General features: G+C 39.7%; 1 protein-coding gene across 1 annotated transcript in view; it reads left to right on the top strand.

The window, feature by feature from the left end:
* The window catches only part of LOC102764707 (chromosome unknown open reading frame, human C20orf194), a 107157-nt gene that overhangs the window by 18384 nt on the left and 69303 nt on the right, over positions 1-19470 (top strand). Inside the window, exons 8-10 of the mRNA XM_015560217.1 lie at positions 10636-10734; positions 17129-17184; positions 19063-19198. Of these exons, the coding sequence (XP_015415703.1) occupies positions 10636-10734; positions 17129-17184; positions 19063-19198 (291 nt within the window). The remainder of the gene's footprint in view (positions 1-10635; positions 10735-17128; positions 17185-19062; positions 19199-19470) is intronic.

Raw genomic sequence — 19470 nt, 5'->3', positions numbered from 1 at the left:
TTGGCTATTCACAAAAGAAGAAAAAAAGTGACCAAGCTTTTCCACTCCCAATTAGGGATATAGAAAGTCAAAGGAAATCATTGCTATCACCCTAACAACCAAAAAAGCCTGAATAAGCAACAAAATAATAGTTTTAAAATAAAACCATTAGCAAGCTGAAGATCCAAAGAAAGCTGAAAGAACTGTTTCGGAAAATGTAGGGCCCTTCATAGGATACTGTTCTAATTTCTGGTGGAGCAGCAGAAGGAAGAGGAATCCATCTTAGACAGGGATAAATAGAAATTAGCTGACCTTTAAAAGAGCTGTTGAAGGCCATCAACTGTATCTCATAGTGCTCAGGGTAGTCACCAAAAGCTGCGGGGGGCAGGCCAGAAAGTTGAAAACCATCCGCCTTAAGGCATTTGCCACTCAACTATCACCTGGATTGGAGCAGAAGAACAGAGCAATCCTTTGAAGGCATTCCAGGTACTTACAATGTTTAAGTAGCTACCCTCTTAAGGTTGGGGGTAAGGCAGCAAGATAGAGAAGGGTTTCCTTACATAGAAAGATCCAGGGGGACCGGAGAGCTAAGAGAACTCCTTAGCAACCCCCAAAACTGGTAGCCAGTTTGTAAAGCAGGGAGTGATAGTCCAGAAAGCTTGTGGTTCATCTATACAACACAGAGATTTTTAGAATCTTGGCTAGTGCTCTGAGCAAAGTTTCTACTGAAGTTCATACCCATCCTCAAAATATTTTAATTTGGTGATGAATAAAATCCAACTAAAAATGCAATAATATCCAGACCCAGGCCAGTTACATATCAAATTGACTTAGATCTCTACTTTAGTGTCTTAACAAAAGAAAGCGTGTGCCCTTTCCTAGAGGTAAATATTATTTTCCTGTTTTTACTGTTCTTTCATACCAAATGAGTGGTATATGGTTTTTTTAAATTATAAAATATAAAGAAGCAAGAAAATATGATCTGGGTCAAGAAAGGAAATACTCAATAGAAGCAGACCCAAATGTTGAAATTAACCAATGAATTTAAATAACTAATACAAATTTCAAAGTATATGGAAGAAAAAGGAGACAACATGCATGAAGAGATGAAGAATTTGATCAGACCTGAAAACTATAAAAAGAAACTCATGGAAAAGCTAGAAATGGGAAACATTATATCAGAAAAGAAGAATGTATAAAATTGGCTTACTAGCAGACTAGATACCAATGAATAGAAGTTCAGTGAACTTGAAGATAGGTCAATAGAAAGTTTGTAAACTGAAGGGCAAAGAAAAAAAGAGCAAGGGAGTGGAGCATCCAGTATCTGTCAAAACAATGTCAAATGATCTAACAGTATATTTAGAGTCCCAGAAGGAGAGTAGAGAGAAAATAGGGCAGGAAATTTGGATTGGTAATCTCCAAGAACTTCACAAATTGATGAAATGCATCAATCCATAGATCCAAGAAGCTCAGCAAATCCCAAAATAAAATAAATATGTATAAAAATGACTATAAATTTGTTCAGGGATCTCTTGTGATAAATCTACAAATGTTAATAAAATCCAAGTCCAACAACCAGAAGAAATAAAAATGCAATTCTAATCATTACTTGTGTTTCTAAAAATTATTTAAAAGGACACCAATTCACATCTATATTTAAGAGCTATTTTTTTCATTTCTCTTCTCTTGATTCATAACTTCCAAACTTCTCTAAAACCCCTTTTTCTCTCCACCATCCAAATACTTTTCCTATTCCTATGTATTTTCCCTTTGCCAAGAAGACCTTTAATCTTTCAGCCAGAATTGGCACCTAGGCTTTTTTTCTTGTTGGTCAATCACTGCTGGCCAGAGAACCTATAGTTCCATGCGTCTTGGTCACATACCATAGAGCGAAAACGCAGACTCCTCTGAGATTTGATGTAGAAACATGTTTGGTGAGAACACTACTAGTAAAAAAGCAGAATATATTTCCATCTTTGTAAAACAGTTTGTGTTTCTGTGTATTAGAAACTTCAAGTGGTGGTCTTACTGCTATTTCTATTTTACTTACTTTCATAGTCTCATTTTTATTTTATGTAATTCTTTGAAGTAATTTTAAGTATTAAAATTGAGCTTCTTTTCCTCCTTTGAGCCACCTGAGAGCTGCCACTGCCAGGGCCAGCCTAGGGCCAAATCCTTCCCCACTGGCCAAGGGCCAAGGCACACTGGCATGTTTCTTGGGGTTTTCATACCTTTGCTGCTTATCTGACCTTGATATCTATCTGAGCTTGTCTTCTGGATTTGACCTGGAAGAGTGTGCAGATAGACTTTCCCTTCTTCATCATGAGATTCAACTGACCAGTTCCACGTACATGGACAGTATCCATTTCCAGAAATGCACAAAATAGTGTGCTGGGAAAAAGAGAAGAGTGTGTCTGGTGGAAAGCACACAGGCTCTGGGTATCTCTTACCTAGCTATATTTCCACTTTTGCTAATTGATAGTATTGCATACTCTGGCAGGTCACATTACTGTTCAGTGCCTCAGTCTCCTATTTACAAAGTGGGCAAGATGTTAGGAAGATTTAAATACACACACACACACACACACACACACACACACACACACATATGTGTGTGTATGTATATATATGTGAATGTTTCATATATAATACTAATTATTTTTAGTATTAAAATTTATTGCATCTTCCATTTCATTTATTTATTTTATTTATTATTGATGAAAGAGAGGAGAAACCAATATGAGAGAGAAATATCAATAGGTTGCCTCCTATATATGCCCAACTGGAGATTGAATCCCACAACCTGGGCACCTACTCTGATCTGGAATGGAACCTACCACCTTTGGTGTCTGAGACAGCACTCCAACCAACTGAGCCACACTGGCCATGGCTGCATTTTCCAATTTAGTGACAACGTGGAGCTGAAAGTAGTATTTAACAGTTCATTCTACCTTATTCTGTAATTAGTGCTGACACATCCACCTCTGTCAGGGAAGTCTTCTAAGGGCAAAGTATCTGTCTTCTGTGTATCCCCCCAAAGCACACAATGTTTTTCACATAGAGAATGGCTACTGTTCAGCTGTATATCTGCTTCTTGTTATTGATCCAAACCAAGATAGGTGTCACCTTCCCTGGCCGGTGTGGCTCAATTAGTTGAGCATCATCCTGTGTATCTGAGGGGTTGCTGGTTCGATTCCCAGTCAGGGCACATGCCTAGATTGTGGGCTTGATACCATGTTGCGTTCTCACATCGATGTTTCTCTCTCCCTCTCCTTTCCTCTCTCCCTCAAAATCAATTTTAAAATTTTTTTAAAAAGATAGGTGTTACCATGTAGGCCACTAAAATGGAAATATACTTTCTGAGCTTATTTCTAAATACAATTGAAAAACAAAATAAAGTGTATTTTGTATTAGTAGCTATATTGGTTCTTCTTGTTTTTCTAAGCTTAACCAAGTGAAGCATTCTGTTATTACCCAAGGATTGGACAGAGCCAAGCAAGCGAGGCACAGACCTAAACTGGGTTGGACAACCTCTGTTGTGGCTTCCATGAGGCTAGTAATTTGCATTATGGGTGTCAGAGAGAGCAGACACATGTCAGAAAGTCAAGGGGGAGGTTCACATGTTCTCAGCCATCTTGGGCTAGCTGACCGTAGAGGCAGAGAAATTGTGAAGGATGATAGACATCTATGCAAGGTCTAGTAATAAGTACTTTATATAGGTTATTTCATTTAATTCCTGTGATATCTCTGTAAGTTAGAAAGTAGTCCTACATTACACATATAAGGCATTTGAGGCTCAGAGAGTTAATTTCCTTGCAAGGTTGCACAGCCAGTAAGAGGGGGAGCAAAGGTTCCAGCACAGGTCTTTCTGAATTTGAACATACTCTCAGTGCTAAGTTGTAGTGGTAGCCAGATGGAAATGGGGAGTGGATCTAGGACTAAATGAGTTGAACATACATTGAAGATCTGTGGTTAGAGTGCTGGAAGAATAGGGAGTGTACTTCTCTCCAGAGTCCAGGAGGCCCTGTGGGAGTAATCCAATGCCAAAGTGGGAAGACTGTCCTGGACTTAGGTAGGATCAGGGCCACTGATTAGACCTCATAGTAGTGGGTCTAGATCTTAAATGAAAAGGTCTAATTTACAGGGTCGAGGCACAGAGGTGGTATGACAAGACAGTCTGACCCAGGCAATTGTAGATTGCCAATTACAAGTATATATTGGTGTACATAAAGTACATATGTAAAAAATAGGATGAGAGTATTTCACAAAATGTTGATAATGATGTCTATTCTTTATTTTTTGAGTTTTCTGTAACAAATATATATTCTGTTTTTGTAGATTTTTATTAAAATAACACAGACTCAGAAAACAACATAAAACTAAAGTATAACCTAATAATTATTATGAAGCAATCGAAACATACTAGCTACCCCAGAAGCAATCCATCGCCTCCTTTCTCCTCCACCAAGAATAACACTGTCATGAGTTCTATGGCAATCTCCTCCTTACTTTTTTTTGCAGTTATCATCCAAATGTACTTCCATAAATACATAGTTTAGCTTTGCTTGGCTATATATTTTAGGTTTCTTTTAATCTGTAGGTTTCCTTTCCATCTCTTTGTTTTTCCCCAGTCTCCTCCCCCACCTCCACCGCTATACTAGTATTTTTGTTGAAAAAAACAGATCATTTGTCTTGTAGCTGTTTTCATGGAGATTTTATTGATTGCATTCCCGTGATGTAATTTAACATCCTCTACACCCCTTGCCCCCATCTTCCATATTTTCTGACTATGATATTTGAATCTTGAGGCTCAGTTAATTCAGACCTGGTCATATCTCTATGGTCATATCTCTAGTAAATTTTGAGTGGGAAATAGCATTTCAATACCACAATCTAGGTGGTAGGAATACTTATTGCTACTGGTTTGCTCATTGTTTTTAGATCTCTTCAGTGGACAGAGCTAGGAAATTCATTGTCCCTCTCTCCCTCTATCCTCTTCCACCTCCCCTCCCCATGTGCATGTATATATATGCATATTTAATTTTTTTATCCTACATTATATATAAAACATTCAGAAAACAGTATCAGAACTGTCACCTACATGGTTACTGAAAATAATTTTACATATATGTATATAATCTATGTGTAATATACATATATGTGTATACATAAATCCACACATCTAAATAAAATATAGATCATCTGAGCAGTAAGTAGTGAAGCCACTTGAGAATGTTGTTTACAATAGTATTCCTGGCAGAGGTCCCTTGTGCTTGATGCCTAAGGTCAGAAGTACAGTCAGTACATAGCTAATACAGAGTCCACAGGTCTGAGTAGTTGTGTATTCTCACCTGAAAGAGAAGAATGATGAGAGCATAGATCTGTCCAGCCAGTTTTAGTACAGCAAACAGAATGCCTCCTGTGAGCAAGGCATTAGACTGGATGCCCAGTTTACATACACTTACACTGTGAGATGGACAGTGAAGACGACTGTCCAATTTGAGTACAAATTATCAGCAACTTCAAAATAAGTACAAAGATGTTGTATCTTAAGCAAGTCATAGCTGGTGGGTTTTTTTTGGTTAACTGATGGTGCCTTAAAGAATAGCCAGAAGCATAAAGCAATGTGTGGTAGTTGGGAACAGAAATGAGATTAGAGAGGAGACTGAAAGGCAGCTGGGATGGTGGAGGAAGGCAGGCTTCACATAGAGGCGAGTCAACTGGGAAAGGCGCAGAATTATTTATACTCCTGCGACCACTAAAAAGATGTTATGAGGGAGGAGAGGCCTCTGGGCCACTGGCCACCTCAAGAACCACAAAACTTCTAACTAAAGTCAACTAATTTGTCCTTGAACAAAGCTTCATTTGATATGACCCTTTTGGCACTAAATGTTGTATCATCCTGTAGGTGCCTCATAAATAACTGCCTCACCTTAGCTGGGTTGGCACAGTGGATAGAGAGTTGGCCATGGGTTGAAGGGTCCCAGTTTTGATTCCAGTCAAGGGCACACACCTCGGTTGCAGGCTCGATCCCTGACCCCGGTTCAGGCATGTGCAGGAGGCAACCAGTCTATTTCTCTCTATCACATTGATGTTCCTCTCTGTGTGTCTCTCCCCATCCCTCCCACTCTCTCTAAAACTCAATTGAAAATATCCTTGGGTGAGAATTAACTAAATAAATAAATATACAACTCCCTCTCCCCAACAAGGGTTGGTGAAGTAAGGCACTTGGAAAATGTGATACATCCTCCCACAACCATATCAAAATTACAACTAAACTGCAGAATAACTATCATTCAGAACCACCTGAAATTTAGCTGAATGGAAGTCCTACAACTGAGGATTTAAAAAAGAAGCCACATTGAGACTGATAGGAGGGGTGGAGATGCAGAACAGGCTGGTCCCACACCCACGTGAAGTGGATAAATATTGGGAGAGATATCTCCACTGCAGTGGTCCTCCCTGAAGAGCAAAGGACACCTGGCTTCCCTGCCCAGGGTTCCTGTGTCAGAAAGAAGAGTCCCCATAAGTTCTGGCTATAAAAACCAACAGGGATTGTGGCTGAGTGAGACAGAGAGCTGCTGGAGTCCCAGGCAGTTCCTATTAAAGGGCCCTCACAGATTTATTCCAACTCATTCTTTCTGAGTTCTAGCGCTGGAGCAGCAGCTTGAAAGGCACCAGGGACATATGGGGAGGAACTGAACTGTCTGGCATCAGGGCAAGTGGAGGGGAAGCTTTCTCCACACCAGAAGTGCTGGCAGAGGCCATTGTTCCGTTTCTAAGCCATCCCCCCACAGAGCCAGCAGGCAGGTGCCATACCTGAGTCTCCACCAACCTGATTTATACTGGTCAGCCTGTCCTCATGATTCCCTGAAACCCCGCCCTCACCAACTTGCAGGCCCACCCATGCTTCTTCCAGTGGCTTTTCCATATGAATGGCCTCTTGGCTCTTGTTTCAGACTTTCATAAAATCAAACGAGCAGCATCTGGCCTCAATGTACCCTGCACCATTAGCTAAGTGGCTCCAGGCCTGGAAGTAGCAGCAACTGGCCTTGGTTCGAAGCTTGGCCTCTCCTAGGCACCTCCAAGCCCTGCACAAGTAGCAGCCATCTGTAGATTGCTTTGTAGGTTATACCAGATGACCCTAGGCAGAATATAGGCAGGCTGACCTTGGCCTGCATCTCTCAGAGTAGTGGACTTCATGGACCACTGGTTGGCAACCACTGCTCTAGAGGCCCCAGAGCCAGTACACCTGATAGACAGCTTCAGACCATGTTGAAGCACCACCCATCCATCTCCATAAGCAACACACTTAAGGGGGACACTCAGTGAGCACCAGAGCACCACTGAAGTAAGTCCTGGTCCATGGGGAGAGGCCCTGCATCGCAGCCAGTTTTTACAGCTGATAGGCCTTGGGATAAATTACTGCCATTTACGTGCCAACAACAATCAAGGCTCAAATACAACAGGAAGGGTATTCATGGCCCACATGGGGTTGGGGTAGGGGGCACACCTGGAGTGGCCAGCTTGGGTGAACCTGGAGACTGTGCCACTGGACCCCTACAGGACTTACTACATTGGGTCACTCTACCAAGCCCAGGAGATGGGGCAGCTTTACCTAATACATAGAAAAAACGCAGGGAAGCTCCCAAAATTAGGAAACAAAGAAATGTGTTCCAAATGAAAGAATAGAGTGAAACTCCAGAAAAAGAGCTAAACAAAATGGAGACAAGCAATCTATTGGATTCAGAAGCAATTCCATGCCATAGATCCAAATGTCTGAACTTGCAAAAAACCATAAAAAAACAAACAAACAAAAAAAACAGAGCCAGTAAGAAATGAAGGATACACTAACTGAAATGAAGAATAATTTATAGGGAATCAACAGAGTAGATGAAGCCAAGAAATAAAACAGTGACTTGAAATGTAAAGAAGGAAGAAAAAGAAAGAGAAAAAGAAAGGAAGAAAGAAAGAAAGGAAGAAGAAAAGAAAGAAAAACCCACCTAATCAGAATAGCAAAAAGCAAAAATAATTTTTTTAAATAAGAATAGTGTAAGGTGCCCTGGCCGATTTGGCTCAGTGGATGGAGCATCAGCATGCGAACTGAGGGGTCCCAGGTTCAATTCTGGTCAGGGACTTGCAGGAGGTGGCAGATCGGTGATTCGCTCTCATCATGGATGTTTCTGTCCCTCTCTCCCTCTTCCTTCCTCAATATATATATGAATAGTGTAAGGAGCCTATGGGATGACTTCAAGTGCACTAATATTTGCATGATGGGGGTTCTGGAATGAGAAGAAAGCAAGAAATTGAAAACTTATTTAAAAAAATAATGACAGAAAACTTGTCTAACTTGGTGAAGGAAATAAACATACAAGTCCAGGCAGCACAGAGAGTCCCAAAGAAGATGAACCCAAAGAGGCCCACAGCAACACACATAATTAAAATACAAAAGGTTAAACACAAAGGGAATCCAACCCTGGCCGGGTAGCTCTGGTGGATGAAGCATTGTCCTGATGTTCCAAGGTTGTGGATTTGATCCGTAGTCAGGACACATACAAGAAGCAACCAATGAATGCATAAATAAATGAAACAACTCAGTGTTTCTCTCCTGCTCTCTCCCCTCCTCTCCCTCTTTCTCTCTTTCTCTAAGGCAACAAATAACATTTTTAAAAATTATTTTTTAAAAGAGAGAATCTTAAAAGCAGCAAGAGCAAAGTAGTTAACTACCTACAAGGGAGCTTCCTTAAGACTGACAGCTGATTTCTCAACAGAAACTTTGCAGGCCACAGGGGAGTGGCAAAAAATATTCAAAGTGATGGAAATCAAGGACCTACAACCAAGATTACTCTACCTAGCAAAGCTATCATTTAGAATCAAAGGACTTATGAAGAGCTTCCCAGACAAGAAAAACCTAAAGGAGTTCACTACCATCAAACCTGTATTACATAAAATGTAAAGGGTTTTCTTTAAGAAGAAGGAAAATATAAAATAAAAGATAAGAATAATAAAATGGCAATAGATACATATCTATTAACAATTGAATCTAAAAACAAAATAAATGAACAAGCAGAATAGAAATAGACTCATAGATATAAAGAACACTTGATGGTTGCCATATGGAATGGGAGTTCGGGGCATGGGTGAAAAAAGTGAATTAAGAAGTACAAATTGGTAGTTACAGAATAGTCATGGGGATGTAAAGTACAGCATAGGAAATACTATAATCAATAATCCTATATAATAAAACCCTAATATGCAAATCGACTGAACGGAACAACCAGTCACTATGACATGCACTGACCACCAGGGGGCAGACATTCAATGCAGGAGCTGCCCCCTGGTGGTCAGTGTGCTCCCACAGGGGGAGCACCGCTCAGCCAGAAGCTGCGCTCATGGCTGGCGAGCACAGCAGCAGTGGGGAGCAGGCCTAAGCCGGCAGTCAGACATCCCTTGGGGGTCCTAGACTGCAAGAGGGTGCAGGCCAGCTGAGGGAACCCCCTTCCTCCAAGCGCACAAATGTCGTGCACTGGGCCTCTAGTATTCTAATAACTATGTATGGTATCAGATGGGTACAGGACTTACCAGGTTGATTACTTAGTAAGGTATATAATGTCTAATCACTGGGATGTACATCTGAAGCTAATATGATTTTGTATGACAACTGTAATTGAAAAATAAAAACTGAATTAAAAAATTTTTAAAGAATATTGGGTGGCAGAAACTTCAATTGAACCTAGAATTTCAATCTACAATCAACTGTTTCTGAATTTGTTAAACTCTAAATTGAAATGAAGTAGTATTTCCCCACCAATTGACATTCCATAGTAACTTTATATTTAAAGCATAAATATGTACATATATATTTATATATGTATGTATATATGTACATACTTTTAGTGAACTTGTTTGAATGAAAGAAATCTGTAATATTTTATATAACTAAAATAAAAAATAAAATAAAAGCTATGTTAATGAGCCTTGGTCAGATAGCTCAGTTGGTTAGAGCCTCTTCCCAATTCGCCAAGGTTGTGAGTTCGATCCCCAGTCAGGGCACATATAAGAATCAACCAATGAATGCATAAGTAAGTGGAACAACAAATCAATGTTTCTCCCTCTCTCTCTGTCTCTAAAAATCAATAAAAAATAGGTTAATAGAAAATAAATAAAGTAAGGCAGTTGGAGGCCGTTACTATCCTTTAAAAACAGTTTTATTAGAGTATAATTTATATACCAAAAAAATCACCCTTTTTATGTATACAATTCAATAATTTTTAGTAAGTGTACAGAGTTCTGCAGCCATTGCCAGGATTAAATTTTAGAACATTTTCATCAACCCAAAAAGTTCCATTGTGTTCATTCCCACTCCCAGCCCATGCAAACCACAATCTACTTCCTGCCTTTATAGATTTGTCTTTTGTGGGTATTTCATATAAATGGACCATATACAAAGTGGCCTTTTATATCTGGCTTCTTTCACCTGGCATGTTTTTGAGGTCCATCCATGTGGTACCATGTACCAGTGGTTTGATACCACCTCTTAAAACAACATATTTAATTGGTCTAGTATTTTGAGATCAGACGCAGCTTCATGATTCTGATTTTCTAAAGTACCTTATTTAAATGACTAAATGCATTATCTTTTTATTTTTTTCCTAGGATTTGATGGCTTTTGAACATCAGTGGACTAACTTCTTTGCTAATTTTGACACAGAAATTCCTTTCCTGCTGGAGCTTTCTGAATCTCAGGCGGGTGAGGTATGTATGGGAAGGGTCAAAGGGAAAGAAGAAATTGGTTGATTTATTTGTTGTTTTTATCTTTACTTTTTTTTTTCAGAATACAACACTACCAATGCTAATTTGTTTTGGTTATCATTTTCTTAAGCTTTGTCTCATGCCATAAAGAAGTTTTTAACCCCATGTCAACTCATATAAAAAGTTGGGGGAGTCATGTTTCTGTGATTTTCTGTAAGTCTACTCATTTTTTAGTGTGGTGGTGCCTCTGTCAGTTAGGAATTCTATTAGGCACTAACTAATACGCCTAGGAATAATTCTCCACCAGTGAGTACTACACCTTTGTCAGTTGAACCTCAAAGTAACACCAAGCATCCTTTCTTGGCAAACAGTATTGAAGTTACTAAGTTCTGGCTAAGACTCACTCCGTGAGTAAACTGAAGTATCTAAATTAAGAACCAAACCACAGGACTATCCCAAAATCTAGTCAACAGGGAGAAACAGAGAGCAGTCTTTAGCTTGCACTTGAGCCAAAGGTGGGCTTGCACTGTAGGCCCTCACTTTTCCTGTGCTTTATCCAGAGTTGATCTTTGTTGTCATGCATTTTGGGTTTACATCATGTTGAAAACTCACAATATATTGCTGTTATTTTTGTTTAAATAGTTATCTTTTTACTCTTTCAAAATATTATTTAAAATATTTAGCCCTGGCCAGTGTGCCCAAGTACCAAAGGGTTGCAGGTTCGATTCTTAGGCAATGGCACATACCTAGGTTGCAGGTTTGATCCCCAGCTCCCTTCAGGACTTGTGTGGGAGGCAACCAATCGATGCGTTTCTCTCACATAGTTGTTTCTCCACCTCTCCCCCTCGCCCCCACGCACACACTCCACTCTCTCTAAAAAAACCAATGGAAAAATATCCTCAGGTGAGGATTAACAAAAACAAAAATAGATTTAAATAATTGTAAAATCTTACCTAGTTACCCATGTCATTACTCTTCTCAGTGCTCTTCATTCCTTTATGTAGACCCAGGTTTCCATTTGGTCTGATTTACTTCTTCCCAAAGGATGTCCTTCAATTTTTTTTATTTTTTTTTTTGTGTTTGTGTGTGGTGTGAATCTTCTGATGAGTAATTTTTCCAGCTTTTGTATATCTGAACAAAAATCTTTATTTCACCTTCATTTTTGAAAGATGTTTTTTCCATTTATAGAATTCTAGGTTGACAGGTGTGTTTTTTTTCAGCTCCTGAAAGATGTCCACTGTCTTTCTCACTTGCATTGTTTCTAATGAGAAGTATTTCATCTTTATCTTTGTTCTTTTGGTACATAACAGATGATTTTTTTACCTCTGGTAGCTTTTAAGATTTTCTTTTATTACTGGTTTTTGAATCATTTGATTATAATGTGTCTTGCTGTAATTTCTCCATATTTCTTGCACTTAGATTTTATTGAGCTTCTTAGATCTGTGGATTTATAGTTTTCAAGTTTGGAAAAAAAATTCTGTCCTTCTTTCTTTTAGAGACTCAAATACCTCTATATTAGGCCACTTGAAGTTGTCCCATCTGTCACTGATGCACTTCTCAGTTTTTTAGGTTATTTTTCCTTCTCTTATTATTGGTTCTAAGAGTGAAAAATATTCAAAAAGGTCTACTCAGTGACATGTCTCTCCGTGCTTTTTACTACCTTGTTCTCATTCCTCCCTTCTTTTCACTCTTTTTCCATTCACTTTACTACCAATTGGTAACAAATCTCTTCAGTTTCTGGTGTATCTTTTCTGTCTCTTGTGCAAATGATCAGATACATGTGTATTTTCTTTTTTAAAAATATATGTTTATTGAGAGGAAGGGAGAGGGAGAGAGAGATGGAAACATCAATGATGACAGAGAATAATTGATCGGGTGCCTCCTGCATACGCACCCCTACTGGGGATCAAGCCCGCAACCCAGGCCTGTGCCTTGATCAGGAACTGAACCCTGACCTCCTGGTTCATAAGTCAATACTTGAACACTGAGCCATGCCGGGTGGGCCCTGTGTATTTTCTTATATCCTCTTCTTTCTTTTATTGAGGGGTAGTATATATGTAGTCAATATCTTCTTTGCTTTTTTCACTTAACAATATATCCTGGAACTCTCTCCAGGTCAGTTCATTAAGATTTTCCACAGTCTTCTTATAACACGTAGTAATCCACTGTGTGTATTTATTTATTTAATTTATTCAACCAGTCTCATGTATGGACATTTAGGTTGTTTCCAATATTTTGTTCTTGTAAACAGTAGCATAGTAAATAACTGTGCTTATGTATTTTAATATTGTTGGAGATTTGTATACTTAGTAATGGGATTGCTGGGTCAAAAGGTAAGTGCCTATGTACTTGTATTAGATATTGCCAAATTTCCCTTCAGAAGGGTTGTACCAATTTGCATACCCACCAGCAATACATGCAAGTGCCTGTTCCACCACAGTCTCACCAACAGAATGTGTTGTTATACTTTTTAATTTTTTACAATCTCATAGATAAGAAATGGTATCTTTTATTAATTTTAGAGAGAGAAGGAGGAGAGAGAGAGAGAGAGAGAAACATCGATTTGTTGTTCCACTTATTTATGCATTCATTGGTTGTTGTTGTTTTTATTGATTTTAGAGAGGAAGGGAGAGGAAGAGAGAGATAGAAACATCAATGATAAGAGAGAATCATTGATCGGTTGCCTCCCACACACACACCCCAACCCCCACTAGGGATTGCGCCCGCAACCCGCACATGTGCCCCTGACTGGAATCATACCTGGGACCCTTCAGTCCCCATGCCGACGCTCTCCACTGAGCCAAACCAGCAAGGGTTTGTTTCTTTGTATGTTCCCCAACTGGAGTTCAAACCCTCAACCTTGGCTTATTGGGATGATGCTCTAACCAACTGAGCTACCCTACCAGGGCATCTTGGTATTATTTGAATTTGCATTTTTTGTTTGAAGGCCATTTTATATTTTATTTTCATGTTTTTTTCCCATTTTAACATTTTACAATATTAACTGAAATGGAGAGCATAGGTTTTAGGTCTTTTGTCCCTTACTTTTAAAGAGTTCTTTATATGTTTAGGTTATTAACTTTTTGTCTGTGGTATGTATTTCAGATATTTCCTCAGTGTTCATCAATTCCTTTTTCTTTGGTCATGCACACTTTTTTATTTTTATGTAAATTTATTAATATTTCCTTATATTCCCTCTGGACTTTGAATCATTGTATAAGTAAAGGCTTTCATCTAAGTTTAAACAGGAGCTCACCTTTTTGGAAATTGTATGGTTTGATTTTTAAAATTTAGATCCATAATTCATTTGGGATTCTTGTATGTGTGTGGACCTAATTTTACCTTTTTTTCCCAAATGCCTACTCAGTTAGAATCCCAGCTATTCGGTTCACACTAACTCTGTGACCTAGGACCACTTAATTAACTTTTGTGTCTTAGCCAACTCATCCCCAGAGAGGGGTTAATGATAGAATGAACCGCATAAGTTGTTATGAGGATTATTTCAGATAATACATTTAAATGCCTATCACAGTCCAGATAGTAAACCCCTCAGTACGTTTTAAGCTATTATTATTTTAATATGTAAATAGGCTTTACAAATAAGTAAGACAAGTACCAAAACTCCAATTGATAAACATCTACAGGATGTAAATAACAGTAAATTACCAAAGGGAAATCCAAATGTTCATTGAACATATCTGAAATAACCTACTTCATTACTAGTAAAAATCAAAGAAATGTAAAATAAAACAATAATGAGGTACCATTTTTCATTTATCAACTTGACAAATATATTTTTAAGTGGACATTTAATGGATAGTACTTAGGGTGATACCCTAAAATAGGCATAGTCATATAATTGTAAGTGGATCTGCACATTGATAAAACTTTTTTGAAAAACAATTTGGCATATTTAGTTCTGGCATTTTACCCTATAATTCAATTTCCTGATCTGCATTAAGGAAATAATCAGAAATGCAGTTAAAAGTTCTGCAGAGTTCTTACAGTGTTATTTATTATACTAGTGGCCCAGTGCACAAAATTTGTGCACGGGGTGAGGGGTGTCGCTCAGCCCAGCCTGCGCCCTCTCCAATCTGGGACCCCTCGAAGGATGTCCTACTGCCGGTTTACAGGGATTGGGCCTAAACCGGCAGTCAGACATCCCTCTCACAATACAGGACTGCTGGCTCCTAACCACTCACCTGCCTGCCTACCTGATTGCCCTGAATTGCTTCTGCCTGCCAGCCTGATCACCCCCAACCACTCCCCTGTCAGCTTGATCAAATCCACAACTGCCCTACCCTCTTGGCCTCTAACCGCCTTTACCTTGGCCCTGCCACCATGGCTTTGTCCAGAAGAACGTCTGGAAGGTCTCCTGGAAGGTCTCCCAATCTAATTAGCATATTACCCTTTTATTAATATAGATAGAGGCCTGGTGCATAGGTGGGGGCCCGCTGGTTTGCCCTGAAGTGTGTCCTGGATCAGGGTGGGGGTCCTGCTGGGGTGCCTGGCCAGCCTGGGTGAGGGGCTGAGGGCCGTTTTCAGGCTGGCCAAGCCCCCCAGCGGGGACCCTCACCCCATGGGGGTGTGGCCAGCCTGGGTGAGGGGCTGAGGGCCATTTTCAGGCTGCCCACAGCCCCTTCAGAGTTGGAGGGGGGAGTCCCGCTGGGGTGCCTGGCCAGCCTGGGTGAGGGGCTGATGGCCATTTTCAGGCTGGCCATGCCCCCCGGTGACCCAAGCTCCCAGCCTCTCCTTTTTTTCTTTTTCTTTTTTTTTCTTCAGTGCCTCCTTGAGTGGAGGCTAGGGCGGGCTGGAAGCAGGTATCTGGGATTTATTTATCTTCTGTAATTGAAACTTGTAGCCTTGAGCGGAGCCCAGGGCCAGCCAGGGCAGGTGGGAAGCTTGGCTTCCTCCATCGCCGGGGCAGCCCAAGCCTCCTGCTTGCTTCAGCTCCATAGTTGCTGCCATCTTAACTGTGTTAATTTGCATACTTGCTCCTGATTGGCTGGTGGGTGTAGGAGAGTGATGGTTAATTTGCATGTTTCTCTTTTATTAGTGTAGATGAGTTAGTAGCAATGTAAATTTCTAGGAATAAAAGACTATTTAGTAAATTTTGGTACAATCATATATTATATGGATGTACCATAGAAAAAAGATTTGAAGAAAATGTACCATAATGTTAATAGTTCTTAGAGATTGTATGTGGCTTTTATTGTATTCTAAAATAAACATATATTAGTTATATAATGGGGGAGGGGAGGGCAATAGATGTTAGTTAAGGAGATTAAATTTTTGAACCCACATATCAATTTTTGATTAATGTTAAACCTAGCACTATGCACAGCATCTATCAGTGTACTTCTTAAGTTCCTTGGATTCTTCCTCATTGCTGATTTTCGGTTAATTAGAATTAACATATATTCTTTTATTGACAATATAGGGAAAAATTTTTAATAAAAGAAAAGATTCCCACGTGGTTAGTAACTTGGACCATAGATGGTGGTTGTTCCAATTTCCTTTCAGTCGTTTAAAAACTATAAAATTTGACAAGAATTTCTTTTCTTTACCTTTCTTTTTCTTTCCTTTTCTTTTGCAGCCTCTTGTCATTTTTCCTTTGCTTTGTTTTTTTTGTTACCTGTCCCCAAAATTCATTTTACTATCCACCACATATGTCCTTCCATGTTCTTATGATAAACTACAAACATACATCTCTCTCCACATACCCCCACACACAAACTATGGGTATATACACTGAGTGGCCAGAGTATTATGACCACCTCATGTTTGTAGGCAAATTAGCTATAATTTCCCTCTGAAGTTGCTAGAGGGCCAGATCACTATAAACGTCTGAATAGCACAACATACCTAAGTATCATTGCTGATCAAGTTCATCCTATCATGTTGATGGCGTATCCCAATGGATATGGCTTCTTCCAACAAGATAATGCGCCATGCCACAGTGCTCATATTGTGCAGGAGTGGTTTCAGGTACATGAGGGAGACTTTACCTTGCTTAGGTGGCCTCCACAATCACCAGATCTCAATCCAATTGAGCATTTGTGGGACGAAGTTAAAAGAGCCATCAGGCAGCTGATTCCACAACCATCAAACCTCACAGAACTGGACAGTGCTATTCATCAGGCATGGTGTCAGATTCCTCGTATCACCTTTCAACATCTCGTGGAATCAATGCCAAGAAGAATTGCCGCAGTATAGAAGGCAAAAGGTGGCCCAACGAAGTACTGGTGGGGTGGTCATAATAATCTGGCCCATCATAATAATCTGGCCACTCAGTGTATATTTATACATACTAGTTCATACAAATATACATGAGAGGTTTTGTGATTGTTTTATAAGATTATGATCTTAACATGTACAATGTTTGCTTCTTTTTTAGCCATTCAGAAGTTATTTCAGTCATGGAATGATCTCTAGCCATATCACTGAAAACAGGTAAGGTTCTTGGGAAAGAAAGGTGAATGGTAATAGAAAAAATGGGTTTGGCAAAGAAGGGTGGAGGTGGAGGAGCATCTGAGTCTAGAAGCTAGAATTATGAAAATATGAGTTGACTTTAGTCATCACAGGGTAAGAAATCCATATTCTGTAAAATTGTTTCACTGCTTTTGTATTTTTGTATTTTTTAAAATGATTTCAGAGAGGAAGGGAGAGACAGAGAGAGAGAAATATCAATAACATCAATTGGCTGTCTTCTGCATGCCCTCTACTGGGGATCGAGGCTGCAATCCGGCATGTGCCCTGACTGGGAATTGAACCCTGACTTCCTGGTTCTTGGGTCAACGCTCAACCACTGAGCCACATCAGCCTGACAGTATTTTTAAAAATATAGTTTTATTGTAAACTAGCTTTTAGAACATTGTAGCTTGCTGAAACCTAAAGAAAGGAATTTTTTATTCCATCCCAGCCCAGGAAAGCTAGAGGAAGCAGAATGTGCAAGGGCTGGGCAGTGGCTTGTAGGGAATAAGTGGCATCATCTAGTCATAAAGGTCCTGCTCCAGGAAGACATGGGAGCTGTGAGGGTACATATGCATTTGTTTTCTTTGATGTGTTTCCTTCAGCACCACTCTTGTCACGATAATCAGGAGGGGATAGTTCCTCTGATGGATAAATGAGAATAGATCTTTCCTTTCTTTTCTTCCCCAATTCCAATCCAGTCTGATAGTGAGACAAATTACCCTGGCTAGGATTCAGTCATCTTTTTCTGCCCAAAGTGTCACCTAGCTTGAATTAAGCTTCAGAAGAAAAATCAGTCATGTTTACTTTTAAGAGTCCTGTTGGCCTGAAGCTTAAGGAAGTATTTTTAAGAGTAATGAAAAGAAATGCAAAGAATTTTCCGCATGATATACACTAAGAGCATTTTAAGGAAAGCTTAGATGATAGAGGAAACTCGCAGTCTGTTTTAGCTGTTATGACAAAAATACCATAAACTGGGTGGCTTATACACAAACAAAAACACATGTATTTCTCACAGTTCTGGAGGCTGGGACATCTTTGATCATGGTGCTGGCAGATTCAGTGTCTGGTGAGGACCCACTTTCTCATAGATGGTTGTGTTTATCTGTAACCTCGATGGTAGAAAAGGCTAGGGATCACTCTGGAACCTCTTTTATAAGAGCCTCTTCTATAATCCCTTTAATGAGGGATCCATTCTTAGGCGCTAAGAATGGGGGTGAGAATTTTAACATATGAGTTTATGGGGACACAAACATTTGGCCCATAGCAGAACTATGTTTTAAAAATAACCTTTTGTCATTCAATATTTATTGAAAACATATGAATAATAAGTAAGAGATCCATGGTTAAAAAATAAAACAGACGTGGTCTCTGCCCTCACGGAATGTATAGTGTGGTGGAGAAAGAAGACATTAGACAAGCAACCTCACAAAGAAATATATAATCACAGCACTAGTTGGTTTGACTCAGTGGATAGAGCCGTGGCCTGCGGACTGAAGGGTTTGATTCTGGTCAAGGGCACATGCCTGTGTTGTAGGCTCGATCCCCTGTAGAGGGTGTGCAAGAGGCAGCCAATTGGTGATTCTCTCTCATCATTGATGTTTCTATCTCTCTCCCTCTCTCTTCCTCTCTGAAATCAATAAAAATATATTTTAAAAAAGAAATATATAATTATAAACTCTGTTTGGTGCTATGAAAGAAAAAAGAGCATGGTACTATGATGACCATAAGGTGGATGATAACTGACCACTTTGCTGAGACTGCATGATGCCACTTAGAAAAGCCCGAGAATTCACTCACTGGGAAGGTGCCCAAGCCAGGAGTCTTTTCTAATCACATGTTTTTAATTTGCCACTCTAGCCCTAATAGACAACCATTTGTTCTCTTTGGTAATCACTCCACACGAGAAAACCTGAACACTGGCAGCTTTAACTTCCCCTCTGAAGGGCACCTGGTACGCAACACTGGTCCCAGTGGGAGCTTTGCCAAACACATGGTGAGTGGCTTAACTGCCTGATAATTTGATAAAGGAACATTTTATGTGAGTGTGTTGATTTAACCTTGAATGTGAAGTTGGAGTGAAAAGAAGTGATTTGAAACTGACTATCTATATATATAAAAACCCAGCCACCAGAATCTATAACGACCAGAACAACTGGTCACTATGACGCCACTTTGGGGGTGGGGCCAGCTGGCCAATTCCCGCAGCCCCTCCCTGCAGCTGCCCCACCCTTGATTGGCCTCTCCCACCCCAGTTGGCCCGCCCCC

This window comes from Myotis davidii, unplaced genomic scaffold (genome assembly GCF_000327345.1).
Source record: "Myotis davidii unplaced genomic scaffold, ASM32734v1 scaffold32, whole genome shotgun sequence".
Taxonomy (NCBI): Eukaryota; Metazoa; Chordata; class Mammalia; order Chiroptera; family Vespertilionidae; genus Myotis; species Myotis davidii.
This window is presented reverse-complemented; position numbering and strand designations above follow the sequence as displayed.